The 15,093-nt window shown below is 58.4% G+C and overlaps 1 protein-coding gene across 4 annotated transcripts in view; it reads right to left on the bottom strand.

Moving 5' to 3' along the window:
* Positions 1 to 936: 936 nt before the first annotated feature.
* The window catches only part of LRFN5 (leucine rich repeat and fibronectin type III domain containing 5), a 45,885-nt gene continuing 31,728 nt past the window's right edge, over positions 937 to 15,093 (bottom strand). For 2 of the 4 annotated variants that reach the window (XM_071426013.1, XM_071426014.1), the window contains exons 2-3: positions 11,276 to 12,683; positions 8,847 to 10,345 (exon numbers count right to left, since the gene is read on the bottom strand). In XM_071426013.1, the coding sequence (XP_071282114.1) occupies positions 9,433 to 10,345; positions 11,276 to 12,663 (2,301 nt within the window). In that variant the 5' untranslated portion in view covers positions 12,664 to 12,683 and the 3' untranslated portion in view covers positions 8,847 to 9,432. Of the gene's footprint in view, positions 1,337 to 8,846; positions 10,346 to 11,275; positions 12,684 to 15,093 lie in introns of those variants that run through there. The other 2 variants (XR_011679058.1, XM_071426015.1) reach the window with 2 other exon arrangements.

Below are 15,093 nucleotides of genomic sequence, written 5' to 3'. Positions count from 1 at the left end.
GCTGCCCCATGGCATTCCTGGCACAGTGCTGGAGCAGCCTGCAGTGCCCCTGGCACCCTGTGCTCTGTGCTGTCCCTGCCCCATGGCACTGCTGGCACCCTGTGCTCTGTGCTGCCCCATGGCACTGCTGGCACCCTGTGCTCTGTGCTGTACCTGCCCCATGGCACTGCTGGCACCCTGTGCTCAGTGCTGTGCTGCCCCATGGCACTGCTGACACCCTGTGCTCTGTGCTGCCCCATGGCACTGCTGGCACCCTGTGCTCAGTGCTGTGCTGCCCCATGGCACTGCTGGCACCCTGTGCTGGAGCAGCCTGCAGTGCTGTCACCCACCACAGCCCAGGCTGCCCTCCTGGCACAGGGAGGGGGCTCTGTGGGAAAGCCCCAGAGCTGCCTCCCAAGGGCACACGGGGCTCCCTCTGCCCAAGCCCCTGTCAGTGCCCAGCACCGAGGGGCAAAGGCAGGCAGCTCCCTGTGGCACAGCTGCCTGACTCAGCTGGGCACCCCGGGCCAGTGGCACCCCGGGCTGTGAGCTGGGCACAGCCAGGCACAGCTCACTGCTCAGAGGCACAGGAATGGCCCACCCTGGCTCCTGCAGTGCCAGCCCAACCTCACACAGCTCAGCTGAGCACCTGGAGCCCAGGCACCATGGGGTCCCTGTGGGCACAGACCCTGGGCACAGACCCCGGGCACCATGGGGTCCCTGTGGGCAGAGACCATGGGCGCAGACCCCAGGCACCATGGGGTCCCTGTGGGCACAGACCCCAGCACCACGGGGTTCATGGAGGGCACAGACCCCGGGCACCATGGGGTCCCTGTGGGCACAGACCCCAGCACCACGGGGTTCCTCCATGGGCACAGACCCCAGCACCATGGGGTCTCTCTGGATCACCCAACCTGCCGGGCACAACCCCCTGGATCAAGCACCATGCCCATGCCATTGTAGTAAAACATTTATTTGTTCAGGTGATTGAAGCTACCATGTTTACAGCTTGTGACCTCACCACTGGTGATATGGAACATGACTGGGACCGCAGCTGCTGCCACCAGATTCTTCATCATCATTTTTAGTTATAAAAAACCTGGACACCAGAAAAAACAGGAATTTCAGACTTCAAGTGGCAGATGGAGCTGGGAAACCTGTGAGGGGGAAGACAGTTTCTCGAGGCAGCCGACCTGGAGGGCCTGGGCTGCAGCTTCAAGTAAAGGTTCCGGAGGGTGAGCCAGAGGTCAGTCCTGGGACAGGTGGAACCGGAGCGATTTCTGCCGAGGAGCAGCGTCTGGGGCAGCGTGTTCAGGGAGGGCACAGGGGCTGGTGTCCTGCAGAGAGGCCCCGGCTTCTGCACAGAGAGACAGAACACACACAGTGAGGGCACGGGGAGCAGCAGCTGCCCTTCCATGGCCAAGGTGGCACTGATGGGGGACCACAGCAGGAGATGCCCTGGGGCCAGCATGGGCACTGCACCCACCAGGAGCTGCCACAGAGCCAGCCTGGGCACAGCACCCACCAGGAGCTGCCACAGAGCCAGCATGGGCACAGCACCCACCAGGAGCTGCCACAGAGCCAGCATGGGCACAGCACCCACCAGGAGCTGCCACAGAGCCAGCATGGGCACAGCACCCACCAGGAGCTGCCACGGGGCCAGCCTGGGCACAGCACCCACCAGGAGCTGCCACGGGGCCAGCCTGGGCACAGCACCCACCAGGAGCTGCCCTGGGGCCAGCCTGGGCACAGCACCCACCAGGAGCTGCCCTGGGGCAAGGCTGGGCACTGCACCCACCAGGAGCTGCCCTGGGGCCAGCCTGGGCACTGCACCCACCAGGAGCTGCCCTGGGGCCACCATGGGCACAGCACCCACCAGGAGCAGCCATGGGGCCATTCTGGGCACTGCACCCACCAGGAGCTGCCCTGGGGCAAGGCTGGGCACTGCACCCACCAGGAGCTGCCCTGGGGCCACCATGGGCACAGCACCCACCAGGAGCTGCCATGGGGCCAGCATGGGCACAGCACCCACCAGGAGCTGCCATGGGGCCAGCATGGGCACAGCACCCACCGGGAGCTGCCACAGAGCCAGCCTGGGCACAGCACCCACCAGGAGCTGCCCTGGGGCAAGGCTGGGCACTGCACCCACCAGGAGCTGCCCTGGGGCAAGGCTGGGCACTGCACTGAGGGTCCCAGGAGCTGCCACAGAGCCAGCCTGGGCAGGAAGCAGCAGCAGACCCTGCCCTCAGCCCTGGCACTCACTGACTTGGTGCCATGTGTCCTGCAGAGGCTGGGGCAGCAGAGGATGGCAGCTGACAGGGGACTGGGTGAGACAGGGATAACAGGGGACTGGGATTAGCCAGGGGTGACAGGGGACTGGGTTAACAGGGATAACAGGGGACTAGGATGACAGGGGACTGGGATTAGACAGGGGTGACAGGGGACTGGGCTGAGACAGGGGACTGGGATGACAAGAAACAGGGCTAACAGTACCCAATGTCCCCACCAACCCCTCTGCCACAAGTCTTGTCACCATCAGGGAGTGCAGCACAGCACTGCTGCTGCTGCTTCAGGGGAAATCCAACAAGACAACCCCCAGAACCAGCAAAGCTCATTGTTCCAGAACCAGGGAGTTCTCCATTCTCTAGATTTGCTGCTGCCCTTGCCCAGGCCAAGCCTTTGCCCACGGCAGGGACCCCAGCTCTGCACACTGCCAGGGCTTCACAGAGCTGGGGACACCAGAGCAGAGCAGCAGGGGGGCACAGACACAGCGCCCACCTTCCTGAGGAGCGTGTGCACCAGGAAAGGTCACTGCAACCAGGCTGTGCCACGTGTCACTGTCCTGCCCCAGCAGCAGGGGGGCACAGACACAGCGCCCACCTTCCTGAGGAGTGTGTGCATGAGGAAAGGTCACTGCAAGCAGGGCGTGCCACATGTCACTGTCCTGCCCAGGGCACGGGGACAGCCCATGGGGCAGCTGCTCCACCTCCTCACCTGGTGCCACTGCTCCTGGCACCCAGCACAGCCCCACTTACCTGGGGCAGTGCAGGTGTGCCACTGCCACGTGCCAACACCAACCAGGCACCACCTCAACTCCTCTTTGGGTGCTGTGGGTTACAGCCCCTGCAGGGGGACACAGGATGGGTAAAGCAGAATGTAATCTTATCCCCCAAGGAGCTGCAGCTGGACCCTATTACTAAAGATTAGGAGCAGGCTGGATGATAACAGGCAACACCTGTAGCCAATAGGAACAAGTGGTATAAAAGAGTGGATTGGTGGGAACTGGAGTCAGAGAAGTCAGATGGCTGCTGCAAGGTCCAGGAACAGGCAGTGCTCAGAGGAGCTGCCTATGACAAACATTGAGGAGGTACAAGACTCTGAGGGTATGGAACCCTTGCACTATATTGATAATGGAACTCTTAATATCCAAGACAACATATAATGATGATAGAACTGTTGTGATTTATAAGACAGCAAGCCCCCACAGCACAGACTGGCCACATTCCAAGTGGGGTCCCTGTGTGCCCATGACAGGGCTCTGGCAAACCCTGGCTGGTTTTCCTCTCTCCCACTCCCAGCAGTGGGAATTTCCCCTGCAGAGGAGGTGGCACAGCTTGCACACAGCTCTGCAGGTGCCTCCAGAGCAGCAGCCTGGTGGTGCAGGAGCAGAACCAGCCCACACCAAGCCAGGCACAGCAGCCCAGGCTCACCCCTCAGATTCCTGACCCAGCCACTGCTAAAGTGCAGCTCTGGAGCCACCTGAGGTGACACAGCAATCCAGCACGGCGGGGCTGGGCAGCCCAGGCTGTGCCCCAGGCCCAGCACACAGGGACACGTTTGAAAAGGGGAAAAGCAGAACCACGTTATTTGTGAGCAGGACCCTAAGGACTGGCCAGTTTGGTGCTGTTAAACCAGAACTCTGACCAACGTTAGCATCACTGCCAGGAGAAGGCACCGTGCAAGTGGGTGGCTGCTGCTGGTGCAGCTTTTGGGCAGTGATGGGGCACCCTGAGGGGCAGCAGCACCGTGGAGCAGGGAGGGGAACGCTGTGAGTGAGCACAGGGCTGGCAGACAGCTGTGCCCACGTGTGAGTGGCACTCTCAGGCTCCAGTGCCCCAAAGCTCCAGCGTGGCTGAGGCCCTGCTCCCGTGCCTGCTGGGCAGAGAGGTGACCCTGGTGCCAGCTGTAGCCTTTGTCCCTGGTTTGAAGCTGTTCCCAAGGCAGCAGCGTGCCCCTATCTGTGCTGGTGCCCGCTGTGGCTTCGGGCACACTCTGCCATGGCACAAGGGCACACACAGCTGCCCAGGCCTGCCCACCCACCACAGCTCTGTGCCACTCTGCTGGTCTGGGATGTTCCCAGAGCAATGCCCAGCAGGGCTGTGATGGTCCCCAGGACACAGGAGCATCCTGTGCTGGTCTGGGATGTTCTCAGAGCAATGCCCAGCAGGGCTGTGATGGTCCCCAGGACACAGGAGCATCCTGTGCTGGTCTGGGATGTTCCCAGAGCAATGCCCAGCAGGGCTGTGATGGTCCCCAGGACACAGGAGCACCCTGTGCTGGTGGCACCAAGGCTCCAGCAGCCCTGCTGCCAGCTGGGGTGGGAGCAGCTCATGCCAGGAGCTCTGGGGCTCTTGGGGCAGCGCGCCCCAGCCGTGCCAGGCCCTTCCCAGCCAGGTAGGGGCTGCCAGGAGCTGTGTCCCCTCCCCATGCACACGAAACAGGGGGTGCCAGGAGCTATGTGCCCTCTCCCCATGCACAGGGCACACAGCAGGGCTGTGCAGCTCCCTGCCCATGCACAGGGCACACAGCAGGGCTGTGCAGCTCCCTCCCCATGCACAGGGCACAGGGCAGGGCTGTGCAGCTCCCTCTCCCCATGCACAGGGCACAGGGCAGGGCTGTGCAGCTCCCTGCCCATGCACAGGGCACACAGCAGGGCTGTGCAGCTCCCTCTCCATGCACAGGGCACAGGGCTGGGCTGTGCAGCTCCCTCTCCATGCACAGGGCACAGGGCTGGGCTGTGCAGCTCCCTCTCCATGCACAGGGCACAGGGCAGGGCTGTGCAGCTCCCTGCCCATGCACAGGGCACACAGCAGGGCTGTGCAGCTCCCTCTCCATGCACAGGGCACACAGCAGGGCTGTGCAGCTCCCTCCCCATGCACAGGGGACACAGCAGGGCTGTGCAGCTCCCTCCCCATGCACAGGGGACACAGCAGGGCTGTGCAGCTCCCTCCCCATGCACAGGGCACAGGGCAGGGCTGTGCAGCTCCCTCTCCATGCACAGGGCACACAGCAGGGCTGTGCAGCTCCTTCCCCATGCACAGGGCACAGGGCTGGGCTGTGCAGCTCCCTCTCCATGCACAGGGCACAGGGCAGGGCTGTGCAGCTCCCTCCCCATGCACAGGGCACAGGGCAGGGCTGTGCAGCTCCCTGCCCATGCACAGGGCACAGGGCAGGGCTGTGCAGCTCCCTCCCCATGCACAGGGCACACAGCAGGGCTGTGCAGCTCCCTCCCCATGCACAGGGCACACAGCAGGGCTGTGCAGCTCCTTCCCCATGCACAGGGCACACAGCAGGGCTGTGCAGCTCCCTGCCCATGCACAGGGCACAGGGCAGGGCTGTGCAGCTCCCTCCCCATGCACAGGGCACAGGGCAGGGCTGTGCAGCTCCCTCTCCATGCACAGGGCACACAGCAGGGCTGTGCAGCTCCCTGCCCACTGAGCCAGTGGGCACAGGGCAGGGCTGGCATGGGGACACGCTGCACAAACAGGGCCACACTGGCAGCAGAGCAGCAGCACCATGGACACAGGGTAAGGACACAGCTGGACACAGCAGGAGGGCAGCCCAGGCACAGAGACATGGCACAACACCCAGCACAGCCCAGTCCAGCTCTGCCCAGCTCTGCCCAGCCCAGCAGAGCCCATCTCCACAGAGGGCCTGGCCACTGCAGGCAGAGCTCAGAACTTCCTGCAGCAGTCCCTCCTGTGAACAGACACTCTCATGGCTACAATCCAGATAATCTGTACCTGAGCAGCAGCACACAGAGCCCAGCTGGGCAGGGAGGCACCCTGGGCTCAGCCCCTGCAGTGCCCTCCATGGCTGGGGTGGTGCTGGGGCCACATCCCCATCACACCCATTCTATCACCTGTGCTGAGGAGTCATTGCAGCCTGGGGGAGATAACCTGGTGTTGTTCTGATCCAGGGGCATCTCAGCACTTTTCTGTCTCACAGTTGGTAACCCGTGGTTTTTGCAGAACAGAAAGGACAGAGAATTCCCTCCTCCATGAGGATTCCCAGACTTTGAATGAACCCTGAATAAAACCAATGTCCCACTGCACAGTTGTTATTCCAGTGGGAACAGGTGATTCCATGCCCAGGGCCCTCCCAAGGGATGAATGATCCTGTCAGCCAGGGAGAGAAGCTGGCATGAGAGGAACCCCTGGCTGCCCAGATCCCCTTTCCTGCACTGTCAGCAGAAATGAACCAAACAGGGCCATATGGTCCCTGCACACTGCTTGACACAGAGGCACCGTGGACAGAACATCAGCTGCAGTGCTTAGAAAATTATTCCTTTGAGTGAAAAGTTACAAATATAAAAATAAACTTCCTTAAACCACAGGACACCATTAGTATTTTAGCACTTTCACAAAACATCACACAGATTTAGGTCCAGTTTTAGACAACATATAAAAGCATTTTCGTTGGATGTTTTTAAAATGCATGATTAGACCCAGGCACTCCACAGCAAACCTCTGACACCCTCCCTGTACCCCAGGGCGGGGGGAAGGTGCCTCTGCCAGCACAGCCCCTCACTGGGGCTCAGACCTTCATGTTTGACCCACACTGGGCAAAGCCCTTGGCATCAGAGTGCCAGACCCTGGACAGGCCACCCCTGTCCCCCACAGCACGTGTTTGACAGCTCCCCTCTGTTCTGCAGTGCTCATGGGCTGCCAGAGCAATCCAAGGAGGGATTTATTGTATTTTTTTAACCTTTTTCCAGCAGGAAGAAGGCTTTCTCATTTTGAGGCTTTCTTTCCTATTTGGTCTCTGCATTTCCTGAGGGAAGCAAAAAGGGTTCCTAAAAAAGAAGCAGCCTCTTCCTTTTAGGTCCTTGACACCAGCCTCACTGAGTTTGTTCTTCTCTGACAGGCAATAAAATCACTCAGAGCAGCCCACACTGGCCAAGAGCATCAGCCCCTCACTGCAGAGTCCTGGGGACACAGATGGGGTGCCAGGGGCTGTGCCCCACTCTGAGATGTGCCCCCACAACTGCCCTGGGGCCAGCTGCTGCCCTGGCTGGAGCCAGGCTGGCCTCAGGCACCTGCCTGAGTTACTGTGCCCCCAAGAACAAGCATACAGGGTATAAAATTTAACCATTCTCTCACTTTTATGGCCACAAAGCCCATCATGAACCTGTTATTTGGCATCTGAGAATGCACAATGCTCAAATATTCAGAGTTAAGCTGTCTCTAATTTGAATATGATGACCATATGAGTTTAATTAATATTAACTGCAGGCTTCCCTTTACAGTGAGCAGAGCAGCTGCCATCCACACAACAGAATCTGCACCTGCTGTCCCCTGCTGCTGTGGGGCTCTGTCCCTGCAGAGTGGCCCAAAATCACTCCATCCCACAGGCACAGCAATTAGGAGCAGCTCAAAGGTGAGACCATCATCTTCCAGCCCCTCAATGCACTCAGGGACTGAAAGGAACTGGACCAAACCATAAAGTTCTGAGGAAATATGGCCCAGGAGTCTAGGACAGCAGGAGATGACCACCAACACCTGACCAGCTGAGGTGATAAGGACCGTGACCCTGCTGGCTGCAGCCCTGCCTGCCCACCTGCCTGCCCACCTGTCTGCCTGCCCACCTTTCCACCTGTCTGCCCACCTGTCTGCCCACCTTTCCACCTGTCTGTCCACCTGTCTGCCCACCTTTCCACCTGCCTGCCCACCTGCCTCCCCACCTCCCTGCCCACCTGGTCATCTGCCTGCCCACCTGCCTGTCCACCTTTCCACCTGTCTGTCCACCTGTCTGCCCACCTGTCTGCCCACCTGTCTGCCCACCTTTCCACCTGTCTGTCCACCTGTCTGTCCACCTGCCTGCCCGCCCACCTTTCCACCTGTCTGCCCACCTTTCCACCTGTCTGCCCACCTGTCTGCCTGCCCACCTTTCCACCTGTCTGCCCACCTGTCTGCCCACCTTTCCACCTGTCTGTCCACCTGCCCACCTGCCTGCCCACCTGTCTGCCCACCTTTCCACCTGTCTGTCCACCTGCCCACCTGCCTGCCCACCTGCCTGCCCACCTGGTCACCTGCCCACCCACCTGCCTGCCCACCTGTCTACCCACCATGCCCACTTGTCTGCCCACCTGTCTGCCCGCCTGCCTGCCCACCTGCTGGCTCTGCTCACAGCCCTGCTCAGCTGTGCCCAGCACCCCAAGGCACCCCAGCCCCGCTCCCTGCCCAGGGCTGCAGGACATAGCACTGCCTGCACCACGTCTGGGTGCCCTGGGACATGGGGCAGTCACCTCTCAGGGAGAGCCAATGTGGGATCCCAGCTCAGGCACCTCTCAGGGAGAGCCAATGTGGGATCCCAGCTCAGGCACCTCTCAGGGAGAGCCAATGTGGGATCCCAGCTCAGGCTGTGGGATCCCAGCTCAGGCTGTGGGATCCCAGCTCAGGCTCCTCTCAGGGAGAGCCGCTGCGGGCTCCCAGAGCTCCATCAGTGCCAGCCCCAGCCAGCCAGAGCCAGCACAGGGGAAGGGCCCCGTGCCCTGGTGCCTCCTGGTGCCTCCTGGTGCCCCACGGCGGGAGCTCTGCAGCAGCACCAAGGCCCGGCCCCGGCAGGGCAGTCACCGCGAGGCTGGCTGGCGTACCGAGTGAATATTTTATTTTACACAACATAACAACACAGCGTTGTTGCTCCTGTACAGCATCTGCCTAAAAACAAAGGCAACACCATTGTCACGGAAAAGAAATATACAGTCTGACCGGTTTAAAAAATATCATTTTACTGATTGATCCAGAAGTGGTTATTTGTTAGCTTGGAGGAAATTGCATTTCCTTTATAAAAGGCTTTTTCTGTGAAAACTCTCTCTTTTGTTTTCTGCTACCGCAGAACCAGGAAGCCAGTCCTAGAGCAGGGAAGGCACTGGTGCTGTTTCGTGCTTTTTTTCGCCCCTTAATCTTTTTTTCCTTTTTTTTTTTTTTTTTTTAATCTCTGAATGTTGCCTTCGGTTTTGATATTAAATAAAACCAAACGAAAACTAAATAAACCCCCGTGTGCACTGGGTGGCTTATACAGAACCCCGCATGAACAAGCCATTAATCAGCGAGACAGCAGTGGACATCCAAATCCAATTCCCTGGGAAAGGGAGTTTCACACAACGTTTGGTGGTTTTAGTTAAAATAAAAATTAAAAAAAAAAAAAAAGAAAAAAGAAAAAAAAAGCAGGTCACACAGTGCTTTCCAATATCCACTCAGAACTGGAGAAAGGTGCTGCTGTTCCGCTCTGGGCGCAGTCTGCCTGGAGCAGCATCCCGTTCATGGACATGCTGCGCTTGGAGCGCAGGCCGGCGGGGCCGCGGGGCTCCAGCAGCTCTCCGCCCAGCGAGCGCCGCCGCTTGGCGCGGCTGGCCTCGGCCGGCAGCGTCAGGAACTTACTTGGCTTGGATTGTGCTCTTTTGTACGTGGGGGCCGCGTCGGGGCCGCGCCCGGCCAGCGTCAGGGCCGTGGAGTTGTTCCTGTTGGAGTTCTGGGGCTCGGCGCCGCCGCCCGCCTCGCCCTGCGCCTCGCTGCCGGCCTTGGGCCCCGACTTGCGCTTCTGCTTCTGCGGCGGGGCAGCGCTGGGAGTCCAGGCGGGAGGCAACGCCGAGGTAGTGGTGGCCGAGTCCTGGCCGGAGCCGGCGTCCGGCGACTGCGCGGCGCCGTCGGCCGCAGCCTTGCAGCACTGGACGCCCTCCTCGTGCCCGAGAGCCTGCTTGGACATGGACTGAGACAGCGCCCCGCCGCAGCCCTGGATCTGAGCCCCGTTGGTCTGCGAGTACACGTTGCTGACCTTGGTGGCCTTCTGCTGCCCGTTGTTGTTACACACCTTGTAGCGGATCATGAGGATGATGATGAACACGAGCACGGACGCCACAATGATCCCGCCGATGATGATAATCATGGTCCCGCCCAGGAACTGGGACTGCATGAAGTGGCAGCGCACATAATCCTGCTCGGTGGTGAACTGCGTGCAGCCCACCACCCTGGTGGCCGTCAGCGAGGTGATCCCGTCGTCGTAGATGGCCAGGACGCACAGGTCGTACATCGTCCCCGCGGCCAGGTTGTTGACCAGAAAGGTTTTGCTCGTGGGAGGTATCATTCTGGGGGAGAAGGAAACCAGTGTGAACGAACCTGGTGGACACAGCGGCACCTTCCCACCCTGTGGGGCAGCCCAGGCCGTGCTGGGCACCACCACGGCTTGTCCACTGTCCCCGTGGGGCTCATCTCCATCCCCCTGCAGCTCCTGCCCGGCCTTCCATGTAGCAGCAGTCACTGCCAAGGCCCCTGGCACGGCTCAGCATGGCAGAGCTCCCCATTAGAACCACCACATCAAAAACATGGAACCACAGGATCACAGAATGGCCTGGGTTGGAAGTGACATTTAAAGACCATCCAGGTCACCCTCCTGCCATGGGCAGGGACACCTTCCACCAGACAAGGTTGCTCTAAGCTCTTGGCCTTGGACACTTCCATGGATGAGGCACCCACAACTTCTCTGAGGAACCTGTGCCAGGGTCTCACTGTCCTCACAGGGAAGAATTTTTTTCAGTTACCTCATCTACATCTACCCTCTTTGCAGAAGAAATGACCAAGCAAAGCCAGTGCTGAAGGGTGCAACAGCTACACCTGGCAGCACAGAGCCCCCCTGCACTTCCCCTGCATGGGCATCACCAGAAAGTGCTGTGAGGAACATGCTCACAGACACTGTCCTCCCTGTGCTTCCGCAAAGCTGAGCACATTAGGCACCATTTAATCCATCTACCTTCACAACCTTTCTCAGATCAGTTCAGAGGATTAGAGGTCCACTTGGATTACCTAAAAATAACACTGTTCTAAGTAATTTTCCCGCTTGTGAGTAGAAATGGCACGAGTCCTTCCTGAGGCTCCCACCACGAGCTGCCGGGGCTGGGCTCTGCTCAGCTGGCACGGCATGGCACAGGAACCGCAGCAGAGGGGTGCCCAGGCCAGGGCCACAGGGCAGCACCACGCACCCAGCACGGTCCCACGGGGGCAGGCTGGGGCTGCCTTACCTGTAAACAAGGGAGTCATCGTAAGTACCATTGTACTGGATTTGAAACATACGTATCCCAGGTATATTCCTCTGAAAATTGAATTTCAGCAGAGCCGTGGAGGACGTCGCTTCCGCAACGACCACCTTCTTATCCTGGCTGACTTTAGTATCCCCGTTACTACTGCTGGCGTTGGAGCCCGACTTGGTGGATGTGGAGATATCCGAGGAGCCCGGGTCAGGCTCGTGGATGTGGTTTGTGCTGTTCAGCAGGTGGGGCAGTTTGATGATGTGCAGGTCCACAGTCTGCGTGGCCTCCCCCGCGGGGTTGGAAGCGATGCAGGTGAAGGAGCCCGTGTCCTTCACCGTGGTGATGAGGATGTCGAGCGTCCCGTTGTCGTACACCGTGGACCTGGTGGCGTTGGAGATCAGCTTGCCCTCGGGCGAGATCCAGTGGATGGCTGGCTCGGGGTCGCCGCGGGCCTTGCAGCGCAGGGCCGCCCGCTGCCCCTCCAGCACCCGCAGCTCGTGGGTGTGCCGCGTGATGAGCGGGGGCTCGCACAGGAACTCCTCCTCGGGGATGGACCAGAAGTACCGGCCCGACAGCAGCGTGGGAGAGGCACAGGTCTCCAGGTCATCCTCCCTGGAAAGGCGCCTCAGCCACAAGAGCTCACAGTTGCAATGCAAGGGGTTCCCACCAAAGCTCAGCGCAAACGTCGAGGGGCTGATAATTCCTGAGGTTGCCAGCACCTGAGCGCGCTGGAAGAGCGGGTCAGGCGGCAGCTTCTGCAGTTTGTTGGACGTGACGTCCAGCCTGGTCATCTTGTGGAGGTGGGAGAAGGTCCCCTTAGGAATATGGTCAATCATGTTGTGGTCAAGACTGAGAGTGTGCAAACTGACCATTTTCTCCACGGCATCCCAAGGGATGGTTTCCAGATTGTTGTAAGACAAATCCAATTCCTCGAGAGCTAAAACATCATCAAAAGCTGTGGAAGAAATTAAAGTCAGCTGATTGTTGTTCAGTATCAAGTGGTGGAGATTGGAGAGCCCACTGAACATGTCATTAGTGATCTTAGTCAATCGGTTGCTGTTCAAATGCAGAGCCCGCAAATTGCGCAGGTCGGCAAACGCGTGAGGTGTGATAAAACTGATTGTATTCCGGGACAGCGTCAGGTCCACCAGGCTGGTCATGTTGGCAAAGTCTTTCCTTTTAATGTTTGTAACAAAGTTGTCTGCCAGCCGCAGCTCCACGGTCCTCCTGTCAATGTTGGGAGGAACAAACAAGAGCCCTTTCTTGGCACACAGGGTGGCGAGGTTGGGAGACAAGATCTGACAGACGCAGCGCTTGGGGCAGATCTGAGCTCGCACCGCTACGCCAATGAACAACAGAAACAAAAGCAGTTTTTCCATTGTAGAACAGATTCAAGAGCCTGCAAGGGAGAGCAGACAACGGTTAGTCTCTGTGAGATAAGGCAGGCATAATAAAAGAGCCAAGACAGACAGTCTGAGGTTAAACCATGGAACTGAAGTTCAGGTGGTGGCGAGCCACCCTCCCTGTGTTACCTGGTCCTTCTCCATCCCCCTATCCCAACACAAGAATGCCTGCCAGGAGTGCAGCTGAGAGTCAGGGACGTTTGCAGCTCCATGGATACACATCAACACTCATACAAATGACAAAGCCATTGGGAAGCCACCCCTTGGGCCCCTCCTGCTAGAACCCGTCCTGCTGCCCAGTGCAGCTCCACATCCCAGCAAAGCCCCTGCCCTCTCAGGCTGGCCATAATGACAAATGTCCAGGTACAGAAAATGAGGAGTGGCTCATGTGTGCTTCACTTGCTAAGCTGAAACTCTCAGAGGCCTTGAAATCACAGCAGCTCAATGGGTTTACAGCCATCTCCACTGAACATTTAAGCTCTTAATGCTATTTTCAGAATAAACTCAGAAGGAGCTGATTTTATGTCATTCAAACCCCAAAAATGCAAATAAAACAAAATGAAACAAAAAAAAACCCCCAAAAAACAAAACAAAACAAAACAAAAAAAAAAAAACAAGAAAAGCCCCCACAACAGAGATCTAAATAAAAATGGATCTTGGGCTAATTTTAGCTGATCACAGCTTTCCGGCTCCCCCTGGAAAGCCCAGCGGTTCAATCATCTTTATTGCTCACACTGCCAGGCCTGCTCCTCGTGGCAAGTGGGAGCAGGGCTGCCAGCAGCAGTGCCCACGCAGCTCAGCGAGGTCACCCACCAGGGACTGTGCCAAAGGCTCCCAGCACGGGTGGGAGGCTCAGGGTGCTCCTCCCTGGAGCAGGTGGGAGGCTCAGGGTGCTCCTCCCTGGAGCAGGTGGGAGCAGGGGCCCTGGAGAAGCACCCACCACGTGTCTGAGGGAGTTGAGCCATTGTGAGCAGGGCTCAGAGGGGCTCCACGCTGAGACTGAAGCACTCAGCTCCCTTTGGGACTGGCACAGTTATACGTGCTCAGATCAGATTACTCAGACCCATTACCACCCCAGAGATGCATTAATGAAGCTCAGCTGAAACACAGTTTCACAGCTAGCCAGAACCGGAGCCCTTGAATCGTCATTGATATTTAAAGACATTTAACGTCAGAACAACAACTATTGCTCCCGTTATCCAGCCCATTCTTAAACCAAACCAAATCTGTGGTGCGTGCAAGCATAGGCAACAAAATGATTAGTGAAAATACCAGCCCTAAACCTGCTCTTCAGCACAATCAATGTACTTTTTCCTGGTACTTCTGGGGACTGCAAGTATTCAGGACTACTGCAGCTTTTGAGTTCCCATTGGAAAAACAAAAGCCTGCTGCTGTGGTCCAAAGCAGAGTGTGCTGCTGTGGGCAGTGCTGGGAGCTGCTCCCAAACCAGCATCACCAGCACCATTCTTGCTGCCATGACTTGCAGCAGAAGGCAAAGTGCCATGGCAGCATTCAGGTATGCTCCGTGCTCTCACTTTCATGACAGCACTGCAAATCAGGGTGGCCCTGCAGGTGACAAGGACCTGGAGGAGAATGGCAATGCCAAGCACTGAAGGACACTGCCTGCTGCAGCCCCCAGACCCCACTGGTGTCACCCACCAGCCACCTCCCAAACCAGCAGCTGCACTTCATGGCCAGGGACTGTCACCTGTCCTGTCCAGCTGGACTTTGCTCCTTTAATGTACACCTGGTAAGGACTAGATGGGAATGGGAGCAGGCTCAGCAGCTCAGGGCACCTGCAGCACAGCCACGGGGTCCCTGCACAGCCTTGGCTGGGGACACCATGCTCATTAAATTTGCTGACCTAAGGCTGCCAGTTCAGATTCATGGCTATGATTAAACTCGTGTGCCTGGATCCAGCCAAGTCCACTGCTATAGCTACCCAAGACTAACACAGGCTTGAACCCAAATCAGTGAGTTCATGAGTTTGGAAATACCATTACAAGGTGAAATGACTTAAACAACAGCTGGGATGACAAGGTTACCACAAAGTTACCTAGCAGAGGTGGGTTTTTTGGATGCTAAGAGAGTTTTGGATATTGTCTCTGCCAATATCCTCAGGTCAAATGCCCAGCATATGGGAAGGGCTGGATGCAGTGCCATCAGTGAACATCAGGCTCAAAGGGTTGCAGTAAATGGGGCACGAGCAGCCCCCTGGCAAGGCCAGCTGCCAGCACTGTGCCCCATGACCTGGGCTGAGGGACAGTCCTCTCCTGTGACCCTCCCAGAGACCTGGGCAGGGAGGTGAGTGCACCCCACATACACCTGTCAATGACTGAACCGGGAGGAGGGACTGAGCCCCCAGAGCCTGGGCTGCTGATGGAGAGGTGCTGGTGATCAGAGTGC

The sequence above is a fragment of the Agelaius tricolor genome, unplaced genomic scaffold (assembly GCF_023055355.1).
Source record: "Agelaius tricolor isolate 1412-34295 unplaced genomic scaffold, bAgeTri1.0.p SCAF_5, whole genome shotgun sequence".
Classification (NCBI taxonomy): domain Eukaryota; kingdom Metazoa; phylum Chordata; class Aves; order Passeriformes; family Icteridae; genus Agelaius; species Agelaius tricolor.
Note: the sequence above shows the minus strand (reverse complement) of the source record. Positions and strands in the feature narration are given on the sequence as shown.